Here is a 19,950-nt window from a genome sequence, read left to right on the forward strand (position 1 = left end):
AAATATGAGCAGCTAATTTAATTTATTTTAGAGAGTTGTGCCACATAGGGAGTATCTCTTTCTCTAACGTATATAAAAGATATCATGAAACAATCCAGCTTCTTCCAGTTGATATTATGTAGATTACCTGTAGGTACATAGCTTCTTCATCCATATCGTACGGGTACCTATTTGAATTAATAAAAATATTGTATGAACAATAACAACTCTCTACATTTATTGCAAATAAAATTCTGATTCAAGCTTCAATATACTTTTCCTCTCTTCAATAGGAGATTGTAAGTATAGGATAATCCACTTCAGCTACTAAAGCACGTTTGATAGTATTATGCATACGCTTTAATAGATCACATCGATTTATTTTATAAAAAAGCGATCTTTTATAAGAATACTAAAATAATTTTACCTCTTTTTCTTATAATACGTTATAATATTTTCTAATACATAAGCATCTAATGATGGCAGTTTATTTGAAAAAATAAAAAGTCCCAAAACACAAATTAACAGATCTTCATTTAATACATAGAGGGTATTAATAGTATGACTGTTAAAAAACTTAATGAACGTATGGGTTTATGATAGGGCCGGAACACACAAGGCATATCGAATGCCGCTAATTATGCACGGAGCCCTCAGCTTGACATGTGGCCTCAGTCAGCAGACTCAATAATTGTCACAATTACTAACCGACCAGGTTTTTTGGAGGTTTTAAATACCTTCGTAATGGTCATTAAGACGTTCCATGTGACTAAGACGTTTGTATTTTCTTATTGGAATTGTTTTGGAATATTTCTGAAAATGTAGGTACCTAATCGTGTTTGACACGTGTTTGTGTGTGTTTGCACAGAATACTTAATAGTCACAGACATATATTAAGACTATGTTAATAGTAGTTAACGCTAGTAATAGTAAACTGTTGAAGTAGTATTCTGGAAAATTTTCGGTAGTTGAGCACTCTCTATTGGCATTATGAGTCGTGCGCACTGCGCTACATCAACAAATTTTACGTAAAGGTAAAGCACTGAAATTCTGACTTGAAGGTATAAATTATAATTCGACTCAAATCCTAAATCACATTTAGGGTCAAACATAATTTATACGCAACCTAATTACTGATATACAAATGTTCAATTAAAAATGAGTCGCGTGGACGTCAACGCATCGCGTATAATTTATAGCGGCTTTGCGCCCGCGCCGCACTCATTAGCTTCTATAAAAACACGCCAATTTCATATTCGCGCTATGACTCACACCTGTTGCGATTTATTTGAGTTGATTCGATACAACGCTTAACTAGATTCGTTAATATTGCACGGTTATAGTTTCGCATGGATTTAGTCGGAATGATCGATTCGCCGATGAGAACGTAGGCTTTTAGCCAAATTGATGCGAGCTGTTGGAATAATTGTCAGTTTCGTTTTATAGCGTTCGGTTCTAGTCAGATTTGAAGCATTGTTAAGCTGAGATATATGTATAACGCCTATTAGAATAGGTATATATGTAAAAGACAGGAATAGAGTTAACGTGAGGGTTTCTTCTTATTTTATAAGAGATTTTGTTTTTTTTTATTTACCGTTGATGTATTTAGATTTTTTTTTCATTTACAAATTTACTAGCGTAATAAATAAGTTTACCTAAATAAGTTTGAAATTAAAGGCACGTACCTAATATATATTACGTTTATAGAACTATGGAAAAGAAAACTGGAACAAAATGTATGTAATAAGTAAATACATATAAAAATTGGCCTTTGATAATTTATTGAATGAATGTTGTATCATTAGATAAATAAAGAGAATTATACCAATATGTTAAAGACATTGTAACAATTTTTCATTGTAGTCCTAATGAGAAGTAATTGAGTGCAAGTACCTATGCATCGATATTTAAGCGTTGCACTGCTATAATGCGCTACGGAAATGAGTGCCTATAATTTGCTATGGTAAGACAGTTGTGTTAGTTACTTTGTCGTCGTGTGCGGCCCATCAACGTATATTTTCATCGGCATCTTTGCTGTGCAATGGGCCCTGAAGCGTGTGTGAAGCGATTTCAGCAAGTTTCACGCCTTTTTTGTTTGTTGCACCAAAATCAGCGGCTGCATGCGCTTTCTTATAGAGCGTGAAGTGATGCTGTGCGATTTTATGCTAATAAACATTTAGTTTGGGTACACAAATGTGACAAATTGTTGGATAGGAAAAACTATGTCAAGGTGTAGCGTTCTTTTCTAATAGGTACATGTAAATCTGATACTTAGCTACTTTCTTACATGATTGGTTTTTGTTTGTTTCCTAGGTACAAATAATCTACTCTGTAGGTATATAAGTTTCAATGGTGGGTTAGTGATGGCAATTTTAACTTGCATTTGGATAGATTCCTAGAGAAGGGCGGGCAGCTATTATTATTAAAAATTCAGAAGCTGGTAAGTAGGGATGTTACTCAGTCAATCGATTTTTAAACTTGACAGGGAATATTACCCCAATTTTGTGGGGAGATAAAGGGAGAGGGAAAGAACTGAATGAGATTGAATTTGCGGGTAACTCAGTTGTATTCAGATGTTCAATAATGTCACTCGCATACCGCTGGATCGATCTTTATGAAATTTTAAATTGGGTTAGTTTGAAGTTTCTGACATTTGATTTAGTAATTCTTTAACAAGGATGGGCAGGAAAATGAATGCATTATTATAAAAAAACATTGAATAGTAATATTAATTAAGTTATCTTATTATCTTTAATCTTATTCGATTCTTTAACATTATGAACGAACTAATCAGGCATTATGTGAACTACTTTGATCTTTATTACAACATTAAATAATGGCTAATCACACCACATTGTTGTCCTAAATTTATTATCTATTATCTTAATCTATGAATTAACGATAGTCCAGGAGACAACAGAATAAATTTGTATAAATCCATACTAATATTATAAATGCGAAAGTAACTCTGTCTGTCTGTCTGTCTGTTACTCAATCACGCCTAAACTACTGAACCAATTTGCATGAAATTTGGTATGGAGATATTTTGATACCCGAGAAAGGACATAGGCTACCTTTTATTGCGAAATATGTACCACGGGCGAAGCCGGGGCGGACCTCTAGTTTGTATATATGTATAATAATTATATGAGGAAGTCAATATACGAATATTAAACCCAATTCCAGTAGGTAGTATTGACTGACACTTATCTCACAAAATTCAGAAGTTTAAACGAAACTGTGCAAACAGATCGCTGTCAAATTAAGGAGTTTTGTAAGACGCTTGTTGAAGTGTTCGGTGGATTTTAATTAAAATCTAAACGACAAGGTTACCGTTAATGAGTTACCGATTTCAATAAGTATTACAAAATACCGTTTTGGTTTTCTTTTCAATTACAGGAGTAATGAGTTTCTGTGTTTCGATATTATTGAGGCTATTGTTTTTAACTAAATTGACAATTTTAATGTCAAGGTTCAAATTTCAAGTATGATTTCGTTTTAAGTTACCTATTGGTTTTTCTTAATTGATATTTATCTTTAGAACAATTTATTTTTGCAAAAAAAAGAAAGATAGGTAAACATCAAACGGGCCAACAAAACCAGTAGAATAATAATTTGAATCTTTAATCTTTTTATGTTGAAATTATGCGGGTTATTTATGATCCTTTTAATTCAATTTATCATTACAGAAGAATAAAACAGTTATAATATTTGCAAAGGGATTATTTTAAACGTAGGTAGCTAGTAGAAAATGGATATTATCAAGTATGCACGACGAGGGTAGGGCAAAAGCTCATCAAAGCACTAAATCATGTTATGTAGAGAACGAATAGCTATATAAAAATTTATACATGTCTCTTGTGTTGATATATTTATGAATGAAGGAACAGTTAGGTTAATTATTGATGTTAATGTTTGTGTTTTTTTGTGATACCTATTATTAATAAGGTATATACCTATTATTATCTTATTATTATAGGTTTGATTACTACTTATTAGGAAAACCATCACCATCGTTTAATTTTAATTATTTTTAAAGTCTTCTTTTCACTTTTTTTTCATGACTTTGAATTATTTTTAAAGTCATGTAAAAAAAGTGTTTCAAAGAGGTAGGTGCTTATAAATTTTTTAAATGCTAAAATACATGATGATAAAATACATGATGACAATGAAAATACCACTATTTTTTTATAAAATCCGAAATTACAATATGTTATTTAAAAAATAATAAAACCGTGTTCACAAAGTATCAAATCGCCACAGCATGTATAATACGGAATTACATTTTTCTGAAAAATTATAAATATCGTACACGAATACGGAACGACAATGCAATTAACCCACACGAAAGCGATGTTAATATCATAGTGTGCACTAACTCCGCCTTAAATAAAATTTGACCAATAGCCGATCGTTGTGGGCATAGATCGTAATGCCAGCACGCCTCATGTTTTCGTCACGGAATGCCGACTCAGGCGCGACTCACACATTGTTGAACGTAAGCGCTCCTCGCTTTACAGATACCGGATTTGAGTCTTCGCTCTATCTCGTTTCCACGCGGCTCTACATTGACCACAGCTCTTATTATTCCTTGACGAACTGTTCAAAACATTGGCCTATCGAACTTACTTCTAGATATCAGTAGGTCATTAGTGAATACATATAATAATAGAGTTTTTAATGGAACACATGAAGTTTTGCAGGTTAATTGTAGAGTTGGAGAGCAAGGACTGAATGCGCTCAAGCGTCTGAAAGAGACAAGAGATCAGGTGGAGGTAGAGCCTGCGGAGGCGGCGGGACCGACCATTTTTTGTTGCACCGCTGATTGTGAAAGATTACACTTGAGAGTCGAAATACATCTTTACATCACACGTCAGTGGCCACTGAGCTGTCTTCAAAGTAACACGGATTAGACACACGCAGTTTGCTTTACGTAATCATGCCTGCGTGCCTGTGATATAGTGACAGACTGATACTGTGATTAAACCCGGACGTTGAGTGTTTGAACTTAATAAGCTTCTAGATATTGTTTATTTCATCGATGGCTGTTTCGACGCTGAATATGACGCCATACTTCACAGGATATTCCTTCCAAGGTAAGCGCTTGCGCAACCGCGTAACATCTTCAGCGATCTTTTTTAGATTTATTCGCGCACTTGATGTCGTTAATAAATAATTCTGACAATTTTAAAGGACCCAGTATTTTTCTAATATTTATGATAAGTAGAGGTTACACTAACTAACAAAAATATGCAATAAGTACATGTTATGTTTATATATTATAACAAACCAGGTTCATATTTAGTAATTATGGTTTTATTATCCCCGATAAAGTAATTTATAAACCTATCCCATAAACCCAACCGCAAAATGGAGATCATTAGCCCCAATAGCCCAATAACACATCGTTTACACGGCTGGGAATCACTATAATTACTGCTTTAATAGAGTCCTTCTCGTAAACTTACGAAACATGCCATAAAACTATAAAATCGTGAAATTATAAACTCAACTTTACAGCCGGCCATATAACAATATTTCATCCTCACGCGTCGGGAACAAACTATTTACAAATTTTTATAGAATAAGAAACAGTTATTGGTCGCCTCTTGTTAACTTTCTGGAATGGTCAAGGATAGACTATAGAAAGTGATTTGTCCATTTTAAATGAACAATTTTTGTCACGACTGCACTATTGTCTCGTGTCACTCATTCTTTAAACGATCTTGATCTGATTTTAAATGAAATCGATGACTGACACCAACTGACACTTATTGTAGTATGTCCTCCTTGGCTTTGATTGGAAAGTAAATTTCTGTTATTATTGTAGCGCTAAATAATATGTACAAAATTTATGGGAACTCCTTTTAAACGATGAAGGCAACTTCTCACAAAATTTGTACATATAATATAAATGTAAATAAAATATTAATTTATTTCAATAATTTAAGCATTTATAAACAACCAAGTCCTTCAGTTGCTAACTAGGTAAATTATAATATTTTATTAACAAACTATATTTAAGTTCTTAGTAGATCTCTTGTATTGTTTACAGTAAAGTTATTATTCTTAAAATGACTTCCCATAAAATTAAATAACTTTTGTTTTAATTGCTGTTTCTCTAAGGACCAAATTTTATTACGGGCGACACTTTTGAAATAAACGGTTTTACGGACAACCGTTCTGAACTTCTGTGTTTGTTTTTTGTGTATTTGCTTTTACTTGTAGATGATTTACAAGATTTGTAACAGATATACCTTAAATATTTAGACTCTAAGGATGTAAATCTGTAAAACATAATATAATTATTTCTCATGAAACTGAGATCTTATTTAAAATAATAACCCAACTTCTTTAATTCTGTCATTAAATTTTTTGGAAAAGTGTGTACCTACTGGCAATATTTTACATATCCAAATGTACCGCTCATTCATCTCTTTACCTAGATGTAAAATGAATACTTTTTGGTCTCCACTAAAATAGCTTCATTTAACTGTAAGTTTCATTTTGTTACAATCATTAAAAGCTCTATATTAAATTATTTGAATATATTATGTATTTTGTGCTAGCAATAACGAGCCGCCAAAGCGTTGAGTCAGGCATTCTTTCTGGTCCAGAAACTCCGACAGCTTTCACATAAATCATTACCATACGAAAACATTTCGACTGCATTGTTAAAAATGTCACTTCAACTTATGACCTGTTTCGTCTAAGCCAAATTAAAAAGAAAGGGATCGAAATATGTAAAGGGTTAACGTTTGAAAGAGATGATGACTTGAAAGGACGCCGCGGAGATTGAAAATCGCTTGCACATAGACACAATAATAATATATAATATTATGGTGTAGGTATAAATTACCTATAACATAAAAAAAAAATCTTAGATCTTCGTGATGTCTTATCACTATATTTATTGATTAATACTGAGTCATAAAGGAGCCGCTGTTTGAAGCCCTTACGGTTTATTTAATAAATCCTTTAGTCGACAACAAATTATATAACTTTCGACGAATAAATCGGGCTTAAGTCGTAAGCCGGTGTGATGTAGAGTCGGACATCAAATCGTTCGCAAAACAAAAAGTATTGAGATTACATTTTAAATACGATCAACGTAGTGATTTGTGAAATAATTATTTTGCTTTGTTTTGTAATGTTTGAGCTTCTTGTATGCATACTTAAAGGTAATATCATAAAGATAATTAACATTAGCCACAGGTTTAAAAAAAAAAATAAAAAAAATACAACTAAATGAAGTTTAGATATGAAGGCTTTTTTTTAATGATTTTTATGCATTTTGGATATCGCTGTTAAAAAAATGTATGTGAAATTACGACGCGATATTTTAATACATTTAATATCGATATTATTTCGCATAATGTGCTCGATGATGGTCGATGCCCGCGGGTAGGTGACGGACACGATGAAGCGAGATATCGATCGGCAAACCGCACCTTGTAATTTATCGATGCAAGAGTACATCTCTAGAACTCAATAATTTTCCTCAGAGCCCATTCGATTATTCGATAAGCACCAATGTCATGAAGTCGTGTATTCGGATTGAGCTATAAAACGTATTAAGTGTAATAAAATGTTTAATCGATGGTAGTGTTTGTGAATATCCGCACTGAATTTTATACTATTCATTTTCATTACAAACAGTTTAACATTTGAATAGCTTTTTAAATCAACGTGAGTTTCAAAGCTAAAACGGACAATGGGGAAATATTTATAAAACATTTCAGGGATAGTTCTAAACTATTCATACCGGATTGACCTTTAAAGAGTGGAGTAATCAAGATTTAGTCACATTCATATCACGGTCGGACAGGCGGTGCACGCACACAAACACATCAAAGGCACCGACAGCCTGCTTTGGCTTTATAATATGACGTGCATCTTCCCGCCCGCAGAATACTAAATTTCCTTATTGCTTGCCATTATTTTAATTAAAATTTAATAAATAACTTTCAAATTAAGTATGCAGTAAATTGATTTTTAAGTACCTACCTATACATATAATAAGCCAAAAATGTATACAAAGTCTATAGTATATTTCAGGATTAAGATTAGATGAAAATGTGATGATAGTACGTATGCTCAGAACAAAATTCCAATTGTTGAGGCTTTTGTTTTCAAAAAGCGTGAAGGAATCTCCGAAATAGGTCGCACAAGAGAATTCTTCTTTTGTCTACGTACTGAAATATGTTTAAATATGGCTTCTAATGAAATAAAAGGGATTTGGGGAATTTAATATGTGATAATATGTTTCTTTTAAGGATTTTGTAGAGTTCTTACCCTTCTATATTTATTATTAAATATTCTACTTATATTTTAGTCGACTAAACGTTGCTCAAATCATAACTATAACGTGTGAATATAATTTAAATGCATTTATTTGCCTTCAAAATAAAAATTAAGTAAAATATATTTTTAATGAGTTATTTGACAATAGCTTACTTTGGGTTCGGACCTATAAAAAATCATGCGGCACTCTCTAAAGACTATTTCATATATGAATTGAAAAGTCGCTTCAAATTAGTAAATAACGCGATATGAATACCAAATGAGGTCAAACAGGGCACTTTCAAACATACCAGTATAATGAAATAAAATATTATTCTATCCTATTCATAACTCGTGTGGTGCGGGGACATGCCGAAAGGAGGTTTTCGTTTGAACAGTTGGACCTTCTTCTATGTCCACATAAATAAATTACCTTTCTGAAACTATGCACAACTGTTTACCTTCAACTATTTTATACGTATAAAATATTTCATTAACTATATAGTAACATAGATGATATCTTCTCTTATATATAAAAATGAATCGCAAAATGTGTTGGTAAGCGCATAACACGAGAACGGCTGAACCGATTTCGATAATTCTTTTTTTATTATATTCCTTGAAGTACGAGGATGGTTTTTATGTAGAGAAAACGTAAATATGTACCACGGGCGAAGCCGGGGCGGACCGCTAGTTAATTATAAAAATCATGTGAGTAATAAAAGTAGGTGTATATCAATTAATATCAATGTTCAAATGTATGTGAACTTCAAGATATGATGCAGGTACTTGTAAACAATGTAGCTTGTTAATCAAGTACCGCCCAAATCAGCAGTGTGAAACGTATATGAGTGTTATAATAGAATCGAGCGGCTTGCCCCGCGGCGACGGCCACGCGACCACGCGGCCACACAGATATTCCCAATGCTTGAAGAAGGCTTAATGGAATGACACTGCCTTTGTGAATGCCGCCCAATTCTAATGCCTATTCAAATGGCATGATTTCTTTGTTGCTTGATTTTGGATAGCAATATCTTGTTTTATTCGTCTATAAATGAATTTTAACAGGCCACAATCACAAAAGTATGAACGCAACTCGATTGTCATTTTGAAATATGATTTTATATAACCATGTTTGAATAAATTGCTATGGAAAGTGATTCAGTGCAGTGTTACTTTGATAAGCTTGGAAGTTACAATATTGTAATCTAAAAATTGTTTACAGCGGAATTGAATAAAAACTTATACATAATTGAATTTGTTCGGGATTAAGTTTGATTGCAATGAATTATCTAGCGTCTATTGTTGAAGATAATTACGTTATTTGATTATGGGTGATAGTGGAAATATTATTAGTACTTTTACTTTTAGTCCAACTCGTAATGTTTTCTGCACCATCGGTTTTTATTTCTTATTATGTGGTTATCGTTGGCATACAAATCATGTGGAAGAAAGCGTTGTATGACGTAAGGTCTCATATAAATTTTACTATAGGCACATTAATGTCGCTACGTGAAATTGATTTGCAAGCAGAAACATATTATGATTGTGAAAACGGGGTTTACGATTTATTTACACAATGCAATATCAAACGCGAACATAAACTATCACTGTATCGCTTTTAGCTAGTGCGTATTAAAACTAAAGAAGTGTCCTTACTGTATTCGTAGGCTGTACGTACGTAAATTATTGGCGCAATGCAATATAGAATTACATATTCTGATGAAGTCATGGCACATAACGCACTACAAATCCTCGATTGGGATTTTTACGCCTATTGCGTTTATAACTTTATTGGCCGTTACCCTCAGTGTGCCCGTGCCGGTGGAAAAGCTATAACCTGTGACATTAAACGAGTCAAATGCGATGGAATAAAAGCGAATACATAAAAGAATATCTGTATCGTGTTCGCAATACGATCGCTTTAGGTTAGCTCGAGGTCAGAGCTGAAAATGATTTGGAAATTTATGAAGTTGTTGACATCTTATTCAAATTTCGCCACCAGTTTCCAAAGATCGGTTTCCACTCCGAGTTACAGCGCTGGAGATGAGCTGCGATTAAGAAACCCGAGCCGGACAAATTGAAAACGAAATTCAGTTATGTAAAAGTGGACTTTGAAAATTCAATCTTCAAACAACAATGAGTGATAAAAACGAAAGTATTGCTGGGGTTGATGAAAATGTGATTGCTAATTAAAGTTGACACAGAAATGTGAAATATAAAGTCTTTATTTACCCGGTCACGGTTTAGCTCTTACGGTTAGCGTTAAATGGCAGACTCTGTTTCAATTTCGTCTAACACGAGTGCGACGGTATAACGAATCGGAACAAGATTATGTTAAAGTGAGAATTTTTATGAGTTCTTCTATTAGGTGTCCATATCTGAGCTCAGTGTTTGATTATGTTCCGAGGGAATCAGTATTGCAGTCATGAATAAAACTAGTAAGTAAAAAATTCGCATTCTAGCTACTGGATACTATTGATATATTTTTTTGGGGGTAGGATCAATGTATGCCACCCTAGTAGCAGCCATTGTAGTTAGAAAATGGTGCATGATGCAAAGTGTTTCCGGACGATTAGCTTTACAGAAAGATGTTTAAATTTGTTGTTAACTTTACCTCCTTTTGCGTTAATAGCGTTATAATGTTTGCGAATTCTATTACGCATTGTAATTTTAAGCCACTATTGTGCCTTTTGTGGGTCCTTCAACGATTTTACCTTTGATTGATCTTATTTCAACTGCATTATAGGGATATTGATTATTATTCCTATAGAATACCGGCTCTTCTAGATTGTTGCTCTTGAAAGGTTATTTTATAATACTTCTTTTTCTTTAGTAAATGTATTTTGTAAAATAAAATTTACTTAATTTTATTCCAAAGAGTTCCTGTACTTATAAATCCGGTAGGTAATCCAGACTTGACAACTCAAACTCTAATAAAGTGATACATTATTACTAAGCCACCCACATTTGTATAGAGGGGTTATTATGGGCACGTTATGCGTCATAAATATTTCGGGAACATAAAATTAACACTCAAAAACATGGGTTTCTGAGGCACCACAACGTCTGCAGGGCCTGACAAAAAAATAGGGATCGCTTGCGGATCCTTTGCGTGAGACTTGGATTATACCAAGAGTGTTATATTTGCAGGGAATTAAGTGCTTTAATACTTCGCAGATAGGGATCAAAATATAATAAGGTTTTTTGAAAACTATTAACACCCACTTAGGAATATACTGGATTTGATTTTTAGCCCTGTATTGTTTGGAATAGGGTTTGTTTTTGCGTGAATTGTCTTCCATCTCGGTTCTCGCCTTATCAAAGGACACACTTGTTGACATGTTGTTTAATTGATCGGTGCTTCTCCACAGGGGTCTAGGGTCTACATGCGGCGGTTTCTTTGAGGAATTATTCCAAATTGATAAACTATAAATGCCTTTACAAGTGGAAGATGCCACTGTGATGTATTTTTTTCTATTCGACCAAATTAGATTAAATAAAGGATTAAAGTTACGTATGAAATATTTATATTGTTAGTCATATAAAAATTATGATACTAAAAGATTACCATAAATATCATTAAAAATACCCTATATGAACTATGAAAATATACAACTGAAATGAAATCTACATCTAATATCTAGGTCAAAATATCACTAATAAAACAAAAAAAGAAGTATACGTACATACTTACATACTTAGCTGTTAATAAGTGGTGTCAATAAGCAGATAAATCTTTTTAATCGAGATGTGCTTAGTAAGAATTACAAGAAGAAATTTCTTTATCATCAAATTAACTATGATCTTAGATTTTTTCTAAACGCTATCTCGGCCCGAGAAGATAAAATACAATTTACAAAAGGCGTCGCAAAAATCGACGAAAGGCGGCCTCCTTTGACGATAGGTGGTCTCAAACCATTGGCCGTGATGTGATTATAATAGCCACACTTTACTCACACATGCCTACGATCAATTCCAGAAATGTTATATATTTCATCTCTCTTAAGATTTTATTTGCAATCAATATCGAAGAGACTTAATTACGACGGGATACTCATGATGATAAAAACATTAATTAAATTTTGATGACTTTCTTTTCACTGTGGAAAATTGAGAATGACTCATCGCTTTAATTCTTGATAAGATTTAATAACTCTTAATAATAATTATTACAAGACGCTATGTTCGTGAGTTTGATTTTGTGAAATAATTGTGGAGTTTTACTGTAATATGTCAAAGGTTTACGTCCCTTACGGTTTAGATTCCGCTTAACTGAGTACCTATGTGTTGAAACATATTGGATACTTTTGCTTGAGATCACATCCGATAGAACGTGAAATTGGTAGCAGTTATGTAAACGTCACCGTCAATGCGTGTTTTGAAGCATTTCTTTACAATTGACGTTGTAGATATTATTATGATCGATTAAGATTGTCTATGAATAATGTTGTAATTTTGTTATCATAATAAGGTACCTAAAGATTAATTTTTCCTGTTCCTATTCTGGTAAAATCTTATACCAAGCAACAAAAAAACACCTACTTTAATACCATACTCCTAAATGAGACACTTATAAAAACCTCAGCCTAATAACTGCCAAAATAAGAAATTACGTTTTTTAATAACCGCTATGATAAATTCAAATACAACAATCTCAAACCGGGTTTGATTAATATCGCTAGTTTATCATAACGTTCTTTGATCGATAGTCACTCTTGGAACCATAAGTGACTCATGTATTACGCAGCTTGAAGTCATAGTGGTTTAAATTAGTAGAAGTAGTTATTAAAACTGAAGCATTTGATGATAAGTGTAGTGTTTGGATGTTTAATTAACATAAATGTTATTGTTAAAGGGCAAGGACGCATGAATCAGCTAGGAGGAGTGTTTATCAACGGTCGTCCTCTGCCGAACCACATCAGGCTGAAGATCGTGGAGATGGCGGCGGCGGGCGTGCGGCCCTGCGTCATCTCGCGCCAGCTGCGCGTCTCCCACGGCTGCGTCTCCAAGATACTCAATAGATACCAGGTAGGTACTTATTGCTCTGACCATACTGAAATTTATACAAATAGTTTTTATTTGAAATACCTACCATCATTTTACCATTACCTTTTTTACCGTCATTTTGTTAAGAAATTATCAGTCTGATGTATTATAATATATAAATAATATATAATGTTTTTGTTTAGGAGACTGGTTCCATCCGCCCTGGTGTTATTGGAGGATCGAAACCGAGAGTTGCAACGCCCGAAGTAGAGAATCGGATAGAAGAGCTCAAGAGACAAAACCCAGGTATATTTTCCTGGGAAATTAGAGATAAACTTATAAAAGAAGGCATTTGTGATAAAAACACTGCGCCGTCAGTCAGTTCTATTTCGAGGCTAATACGAGGAGGCAAAAGGGACGAATCAGATCCTAGAAGAAACCACAGTATTGATGGTATTCTAGGTAAGTTCCCTGCCTAACCAATTTTATACAAGTGCTTTTAATATCCCATACTCGAGTAAAGTTATTACTTTATAATGATCACGTAATAAAGATCAGCAGTGCAGAACAAATGAGGTGTTATTTACGATAGACAACTTTCTATTTCATACATTCAAATTGAGCTTAATTGTGCATCTGAATCTTAATTAAGGAATTTGTTTATCAAATTATAAGCCATATAATCTTCGATACAGCTAGTGTGCAAATAATTTGGAAAATCCAAAAGTGCACGCCTCATAATTTTTTTTTAATAAATATTTATTAATTATTATTTTTGTTTATTTAATAACAATTAAACCACATCGAATCAGACCCTGAAAAATGAAAGGGTTCTATTCCTGAGCATACTCAAGCGTAAGAGAAAAAAAAAGACTCGATTAGTAAAGTATTTCGGTCGCTATCGTGTTAACAAGAAAAAGGATCCGCACATACAGACACACGGACGTCCAAGACAGAACTTTTTTAAACTGTTTTTTAACTAGTGTAAATAACAAAAATGACATCAAAAATATCATGAACGTTAAAAATAGTGTTTTTTCTTAATATGTGTGTGTATGTATTATCTTACAAGTGCAATGTATGATACATAAAGACATTTTAAGTTTGAAAAATCAGATGTTTTGCGCGAAGTGACAGTAGTACCCACCTCAACGCTTCGCTTATGAGGCGTGCAATTAAATAAAATCTTGTTATTTCTCAATTAACGTAATGCTCGCGATAAATAAGACGGTTTGTAACGTTTACAAACTCGGTAAAATGGCGTATAGAGTTAATAATGCACGCGAAGCGGGAAACGCGCGCACGCCACAGCAGCGCCCCTTGTGTCGGCTTCAGAAATTGCAGGTTATAAAAATGAAATTAGTACTCAAAGCTGTTATTATCCCATCGCGTTTGGCCGCGAGGCTTGCATTACGACAATCTGTCCGTACTGCACGTCTCCGTATAGCTATCCAATATAAAATGGCGCTTCTAATATCCCCGTTCAGCGACGGAGTGCGGTTTTGCCTGAGATTTTGCGATAAGATTATGCATATTAAGTTGTGTGCGGCTAAAGTAATGTCTACGCCGTAAAGCGGGCCCTTTGCAGGCAGGTTCTCGTATTGAAAGCCTTTAGTGTTCCTATGAAACCGAATAACGGTAAAACGACACAGTTACAACCGCTTTCGTGGAAGTTGGGCACAGTTTTAATTATAAATTATAATTATTCCTAATTTAAAACATACATTGTTGCAAACGCGTTCCTTAATTAAAACGAAATTGTTTTATGACATTTAAATATTTTTTTTTATTATTTAAAAGTATATTTATATTTGTATAGGTCTAAAAAGTCATTAGCTGTTATGAAGCATAATTTATGATGTGGTTACGTTAATTTAATATGAGAATGCGTGTGGCCGGACCAGTGGAACAATGATTATTATACATGTAATGAAACAAATTGATCTAGAAAGTGGAAGTTATAGGTATAAAAAAGTTGAAGTTATTCTAGAGCATTGTAATAACTTCATTGAATTATCGTAAAAATTACCTCATCTGTTATCATAAGCCTTTAACAGTATTGCCTCAATTAAAAAGTAAACATAAAAAAATGTTGATGATAAGAGCTTCCAGCAAAAAATAATTTGAAATTTTCTAAAGGTCCATCATCGTGTGAAGATTCTGACACGGAATCTGAACCGGGCATCACCTTGAAGAGAAAACAGCGAAGATCTAGAACTACCTTCTCTGGAGATCAACTTGAGGCATTAGAACGCGCCTTTACAAGAACACAATATCCCGACGTATATACCAGAGAAGAATTGGCACAAAAAACTAAGTTGACTGAAGCCAGAGTTCAGGTAAATAAACTATGAAACTTATACAGTCAATTCCCCCGACACTGATAAATTTGATATATCCATCTGTTTCACTGAATGATTCTAAAAGTATAACAAATAGCTTTTATCATAATCATTATAATTAATTATAAAATGTAACCGAGCCACCACATGTTGTTCACGCTACCGTTTCTTTACTTTTTGTTAGATTAATAGCCACGAATGATTGTAGCCTAACACAGAATGTAATCGAGCGGTCCCGACCTTATAATTATGGTTTGTGATAGCCGTGTGTATCGGTTGGTTCACGTTCTTTGTTTGCCGGTAATTTTCTGTAAATTTATGTGTTAAATTCATTCTCATATCGGTTTTTACGTGCTCAAAATATTCAATGACTTATAATATTTTTTGTGAACAGGTATGGTTTTCGAACCGAAGAGCACGACTGCGGAAGCAACTAAATTCGCAACAATTAAGCGCTTTCAATACTATGTCTTTACAATCCGCCTTTCCACCTGTTCATCAACAGTATGAACCCCCCTCAACGTTTAATGCCCAATGTGCTTCATGGCAACAATCTTATCCATCATTAGGATCAAGTTCGGTACTAAACTCGGCATTGGCTCCTTCTCTGCATCAAACTGGGCTCTCGGCATCTTCAGTTTGCCAATCGGCAATTGCTGCTTCCTCTTTACACCCTCCGACATCTAGTTCATTTTCATCGGGCAATTTGACGCCGCTGTCGTCTGAGATTCCTTCTTCCTTACAAACATCTGCAGATGCTACTCCACCCAGCTCCAGTCCCGTAGCGGCCAGCCCACCATCTGTAACCAATCAAAGCAGTGGTTTAACGTACCAACATCCCACGTACCAAAGTGCAAACGACGCTGTGTCTCATCCCTATGGCTATGGGGACTACGCGAAACAAGAACATATGTCAGCTCATAATCACTGGACTTCAAGACAACTCGGTCACACTCAGAACAAGCTAGCTGAAGTCAGCGCATGGCCAGAAAATTATAGGTAAGTTTCAACGAAGATCTTAATAAATAATAATATGCATTATTTTAATGTCTCAATAATCTTATGCGTTATAAAATTTGCATAATCAATATATTTCTGCTGTAATAATATTCGAGTAAAAGTACCAATCATCAACTGTTAAACATAAAACGTTTCCAATGACATGAATTAAGTTATTAAAAGATAAATTCATTGCAATTAAGAAAAATGTGCAACAACACGTTCAAAGAGACTCGTTCTGATCTATCTAATAGTTTGCAAATGGGGAAGCATTCATTTTATTTCCTTTCACCTTCCTTTATCATTATCCGAAGCGGCCGCTAATCAATTAAGAGTAAGAAGTCAGCCATTATGCGCCGCATGACCAGTTATTATAGGGCTCTGTCCGTAATATGCCGATGCGATCGTGAATTCAATAGGGTTGCAATTTTCATGCACTTTTTGTATCGTTTATTAATTGATTTTGACTTTAATTTTCTGTTAACTTCGAACGTGAAATTTTGAATCATGAAATGTTGTATAATACACATGATTCTGTCTGTCTGTCGATACTGACTGAAGTGAATTTGTCGTAACTCGTAAGAGATTGTGATGCATTGTCACAGTATTCTATATGGCCACGACATTTATCTGTGTTATCTAGACAAAGCCAGTCAATATACCACACATTGGACCACACACAATATCTCTTCCAGTACAATGAGGGACATTTCAGTAATATATGAGTTCAGTTTTTATGGTGATCAGTCTGCATTATTCAGTCAAATGACGCAAGATGCCAATACAATGTTAAATTACTTAATTCACATTTTTTCAAAATATTTCATCATGACATCGATTTAGTATGAATGCATTATCCAAGAGTACTATAATATCTTTAACTCTTAACTCATAGTAAACGTGTGCAACAATACGTCCTAAGACCTGTTAAATGACGGAATGCATTAGTTTAGATATCTTTGTTTGCTGGAATGGAGAGACCCAATAAGAGTGCTTGCTCCAAGATGATAAGATCTAAATTCGCGTGAAGGTAATATGCAATATTACCCAGTTTCTTACATTGCGGAAAAACTTGTGTTGCTTTGTATCGAGCGGTCGCAATTAATGAAAGGCCGAACGTGACATTAGTCCAATGAACCCTTACATTAAGTAGCTCTAACCGAGTATTAAAACTTGTATGCAGCTATTTGTTATCCACTTCCTAAACTGCAAGGCTTGCGTGTACCTTTTATTGATCACTTTATATCGGAACCGTTCGAAGCTTCGAAATATGCTCGTGATTGATGCATGCAGGTGAACGAAAATTGCTTTTCGATTACAGCTCGATTGAAATCTTAGACTTTCCCTTTGCATACTATTACTATGATGTAAAATAATTATCGGTTGTTTTAATTACTGTTCAATGTTGCACCATGCAATGAATATAATATTATTAATACAATTCTGACTTTTATTTGCAGACGTATCAGAATAGAACAGTTAATGTTGTTTTATCAAAATACTGATACTAATTTAATTCGATCGTTATAAATAATGTTGATATTTATAGCTGTAAAATTTAAAGCTTTTTAAAAATATAATTACTGGTTGGAGGATAAATATACACCGGGGGTTGGTGTAGGCGTTTAATTTAATAATTAATACTATGAGTAGCAACTGGCATTGCGTGTTTAGTTTAATGGCCTGCAGCTTTGCCTAATGGTGTCTTAGGACTCTTATTAAATGATCAGATTTCTACCCACCTGTCATTATAATAAGGTTATAATTCAAATACATTTGTTATTGTTTAAGGATTTGGTAACTGCACGTCGTAATTAAACTTTAAATTTGTTTCTTTTAATCATTTTTTAATTTTGCTTTGTAAAGCATCTGTTTTATTATAGTTGATGTTAGTTATCATAAGAAATGTCAAACAACTTATAACTAAGCATTGTGTTACACTAATCCGACACCAAACTCCCACACTTTACACATAATCTAATAATATTTATGTGTTGCTATGAATAAGAGTTAATAACGTATTAGCCACTGTTCGATTGAATTTATAATTTTATTGCACGCTTGCTCACGATTTGTTTCTGTAAATCGGCATTTATGTATCAAAGTAATTTGGGCCACCTACATTACGTATTACGGTCGATAAGTAGTAATTATTAGGCGTAATACTTAATTTAGTCTGTTATTACTGGTTCTATTATAGTGGCTGGTAGAATCTGAAGGTCGATGAATTTTTATTACGATTTTCTTATGGCCCTCCTACGTGGTGCATAATACAGTTAGGGAGAAAAGTTATTTCAGTTTTTTTTAAATACAGCTTTAAAAAACATGCACATTGTGAAGAAAAATTAAAATTTATTCGATTACATAAAATAAGCCAAGAATTTTTAACATTTTGAGGTTGAAACGATCATGTTGTTGTTTTTAAAGTGAAACCGTGTATCGCGGCTGCCGAGTAGGTATACCTACTCGGCAGCCGACCGTCATGCGACATGCGCTACACAAAGCAGTGTTCGGAACCGTTCGAACAGTTTCACTTTTACCGTGGTTTCATAAAACCACACAACATTTTTTTAATATTATTGCACTTTATCTAAGTATAAATGCCCTATACTAAAGTATTGTTTCTTTTGTTACAGTTCTTTTTTTGGTACTAACCCGTCTCACTACGCTTCACACGCACACTCGCCTACAGAAGCTAAATCTGGATACCCTTACATTGGACAACTTGGCGGCATGGATATGGGAAGAGTGCATTGATTTAAATATCTTTAAAACAAGCGTTAAATAATTATATCGATTTTTAATTCTTACCAATTAATTAATAATACATTGATCTGTATAAGTATTAGAGTTTACGACATATCAATTATTGTGCCTTTCAAGCCGATTTTCATAAATTAAAATAATAAATGCGTAAGAACTTATGTATGAGACTGTACAACGATAGTTTTATAGTAATGGTCTATTATGAAATTTTCTAAATTAGTATTTAAATTGATTATTAATTTTCATTTGTATTATTCAATAGCTTTATTTAGTATTTGTTAATACCGAGCGTTCCTATATGAAATAAGGACTAGTTTATGATCAGTAGATAATATAAGAATATTATCTACTGATCATAAACTACATACATTTAGTGATAATCGTTGAATATTTTTAAGTAGTCAGTAAAATGTTCTAATATTGTAAATGTCGTAGGATTAAGTTAAAATATATTTAGAAATCACCCTTGAAAATGCCTTGTATAAAATTGTGATGTAGCAGAATATATTTATTTTTAGAAAATTATGTGCAAATTGGTTAAGATAATTAATATTTTGTAAAGAATGCCTTGTTTACCGAAATAAATACATAT

General features: G+C 33.5%; 1 protein-coding gene across 2 annotated transcripts; it reads left to right on the top strand.

Moving 5' to 3' along the window:
• Positions 1–4,814: 4,814 nt before the first annotated feature.
• On the top strand, positions 4,815–19,687 carry gsb (paired box protein gooseberry). 2 transcript variants are annotated; one of them, XM_089706140.1, is made up of 6 exons: positions 4,815–5,075; positions 13,121–13,293; positions 13,455–13,713; positions 15,391–15,590; positions 15,988–16,592; positions 19,229–19,687. In XM_089706140.1, the coding sequence occupies exons 1-6, from the start codon at positions 5,021–5,023 to the stop codon at positions 19,347–19,349; spliced, it is 1,413 nt and encodes a 470-aa protein (XP_089562266.1). In that variant the 5' UTR covers positions 4,815–5,020; the 3' UTR covers positions 19,350–19,687. The 2 variants fall into 2 exon arrangements, with proteins under 2 accessions (XP_089562266.1, XP_089562267.1); XM_089706141.1 differs by having other exon boundaries at positions 13,455–13,557.
• The last annotated feature ends 263 nt before the right edge of the window (positions 19,688–19,950 follow it).

The sequence above is a fragment of the Colias philodice genome, chromosome 17, assembly GCF_061535455.1.
Source record: "Colias philodice isolate Cphi_HAF_F1 chromosome 17, ilColPhil1 Martin Lab GWU primary, whole genome shotgun sequence".
In the NCBI taxonomy this organism is placed as follows: Eukaryota; Metazoa; Arthropoda; class Insecta; order Lepidoptera; family Pieridae; genus Colias; species Colias philodice.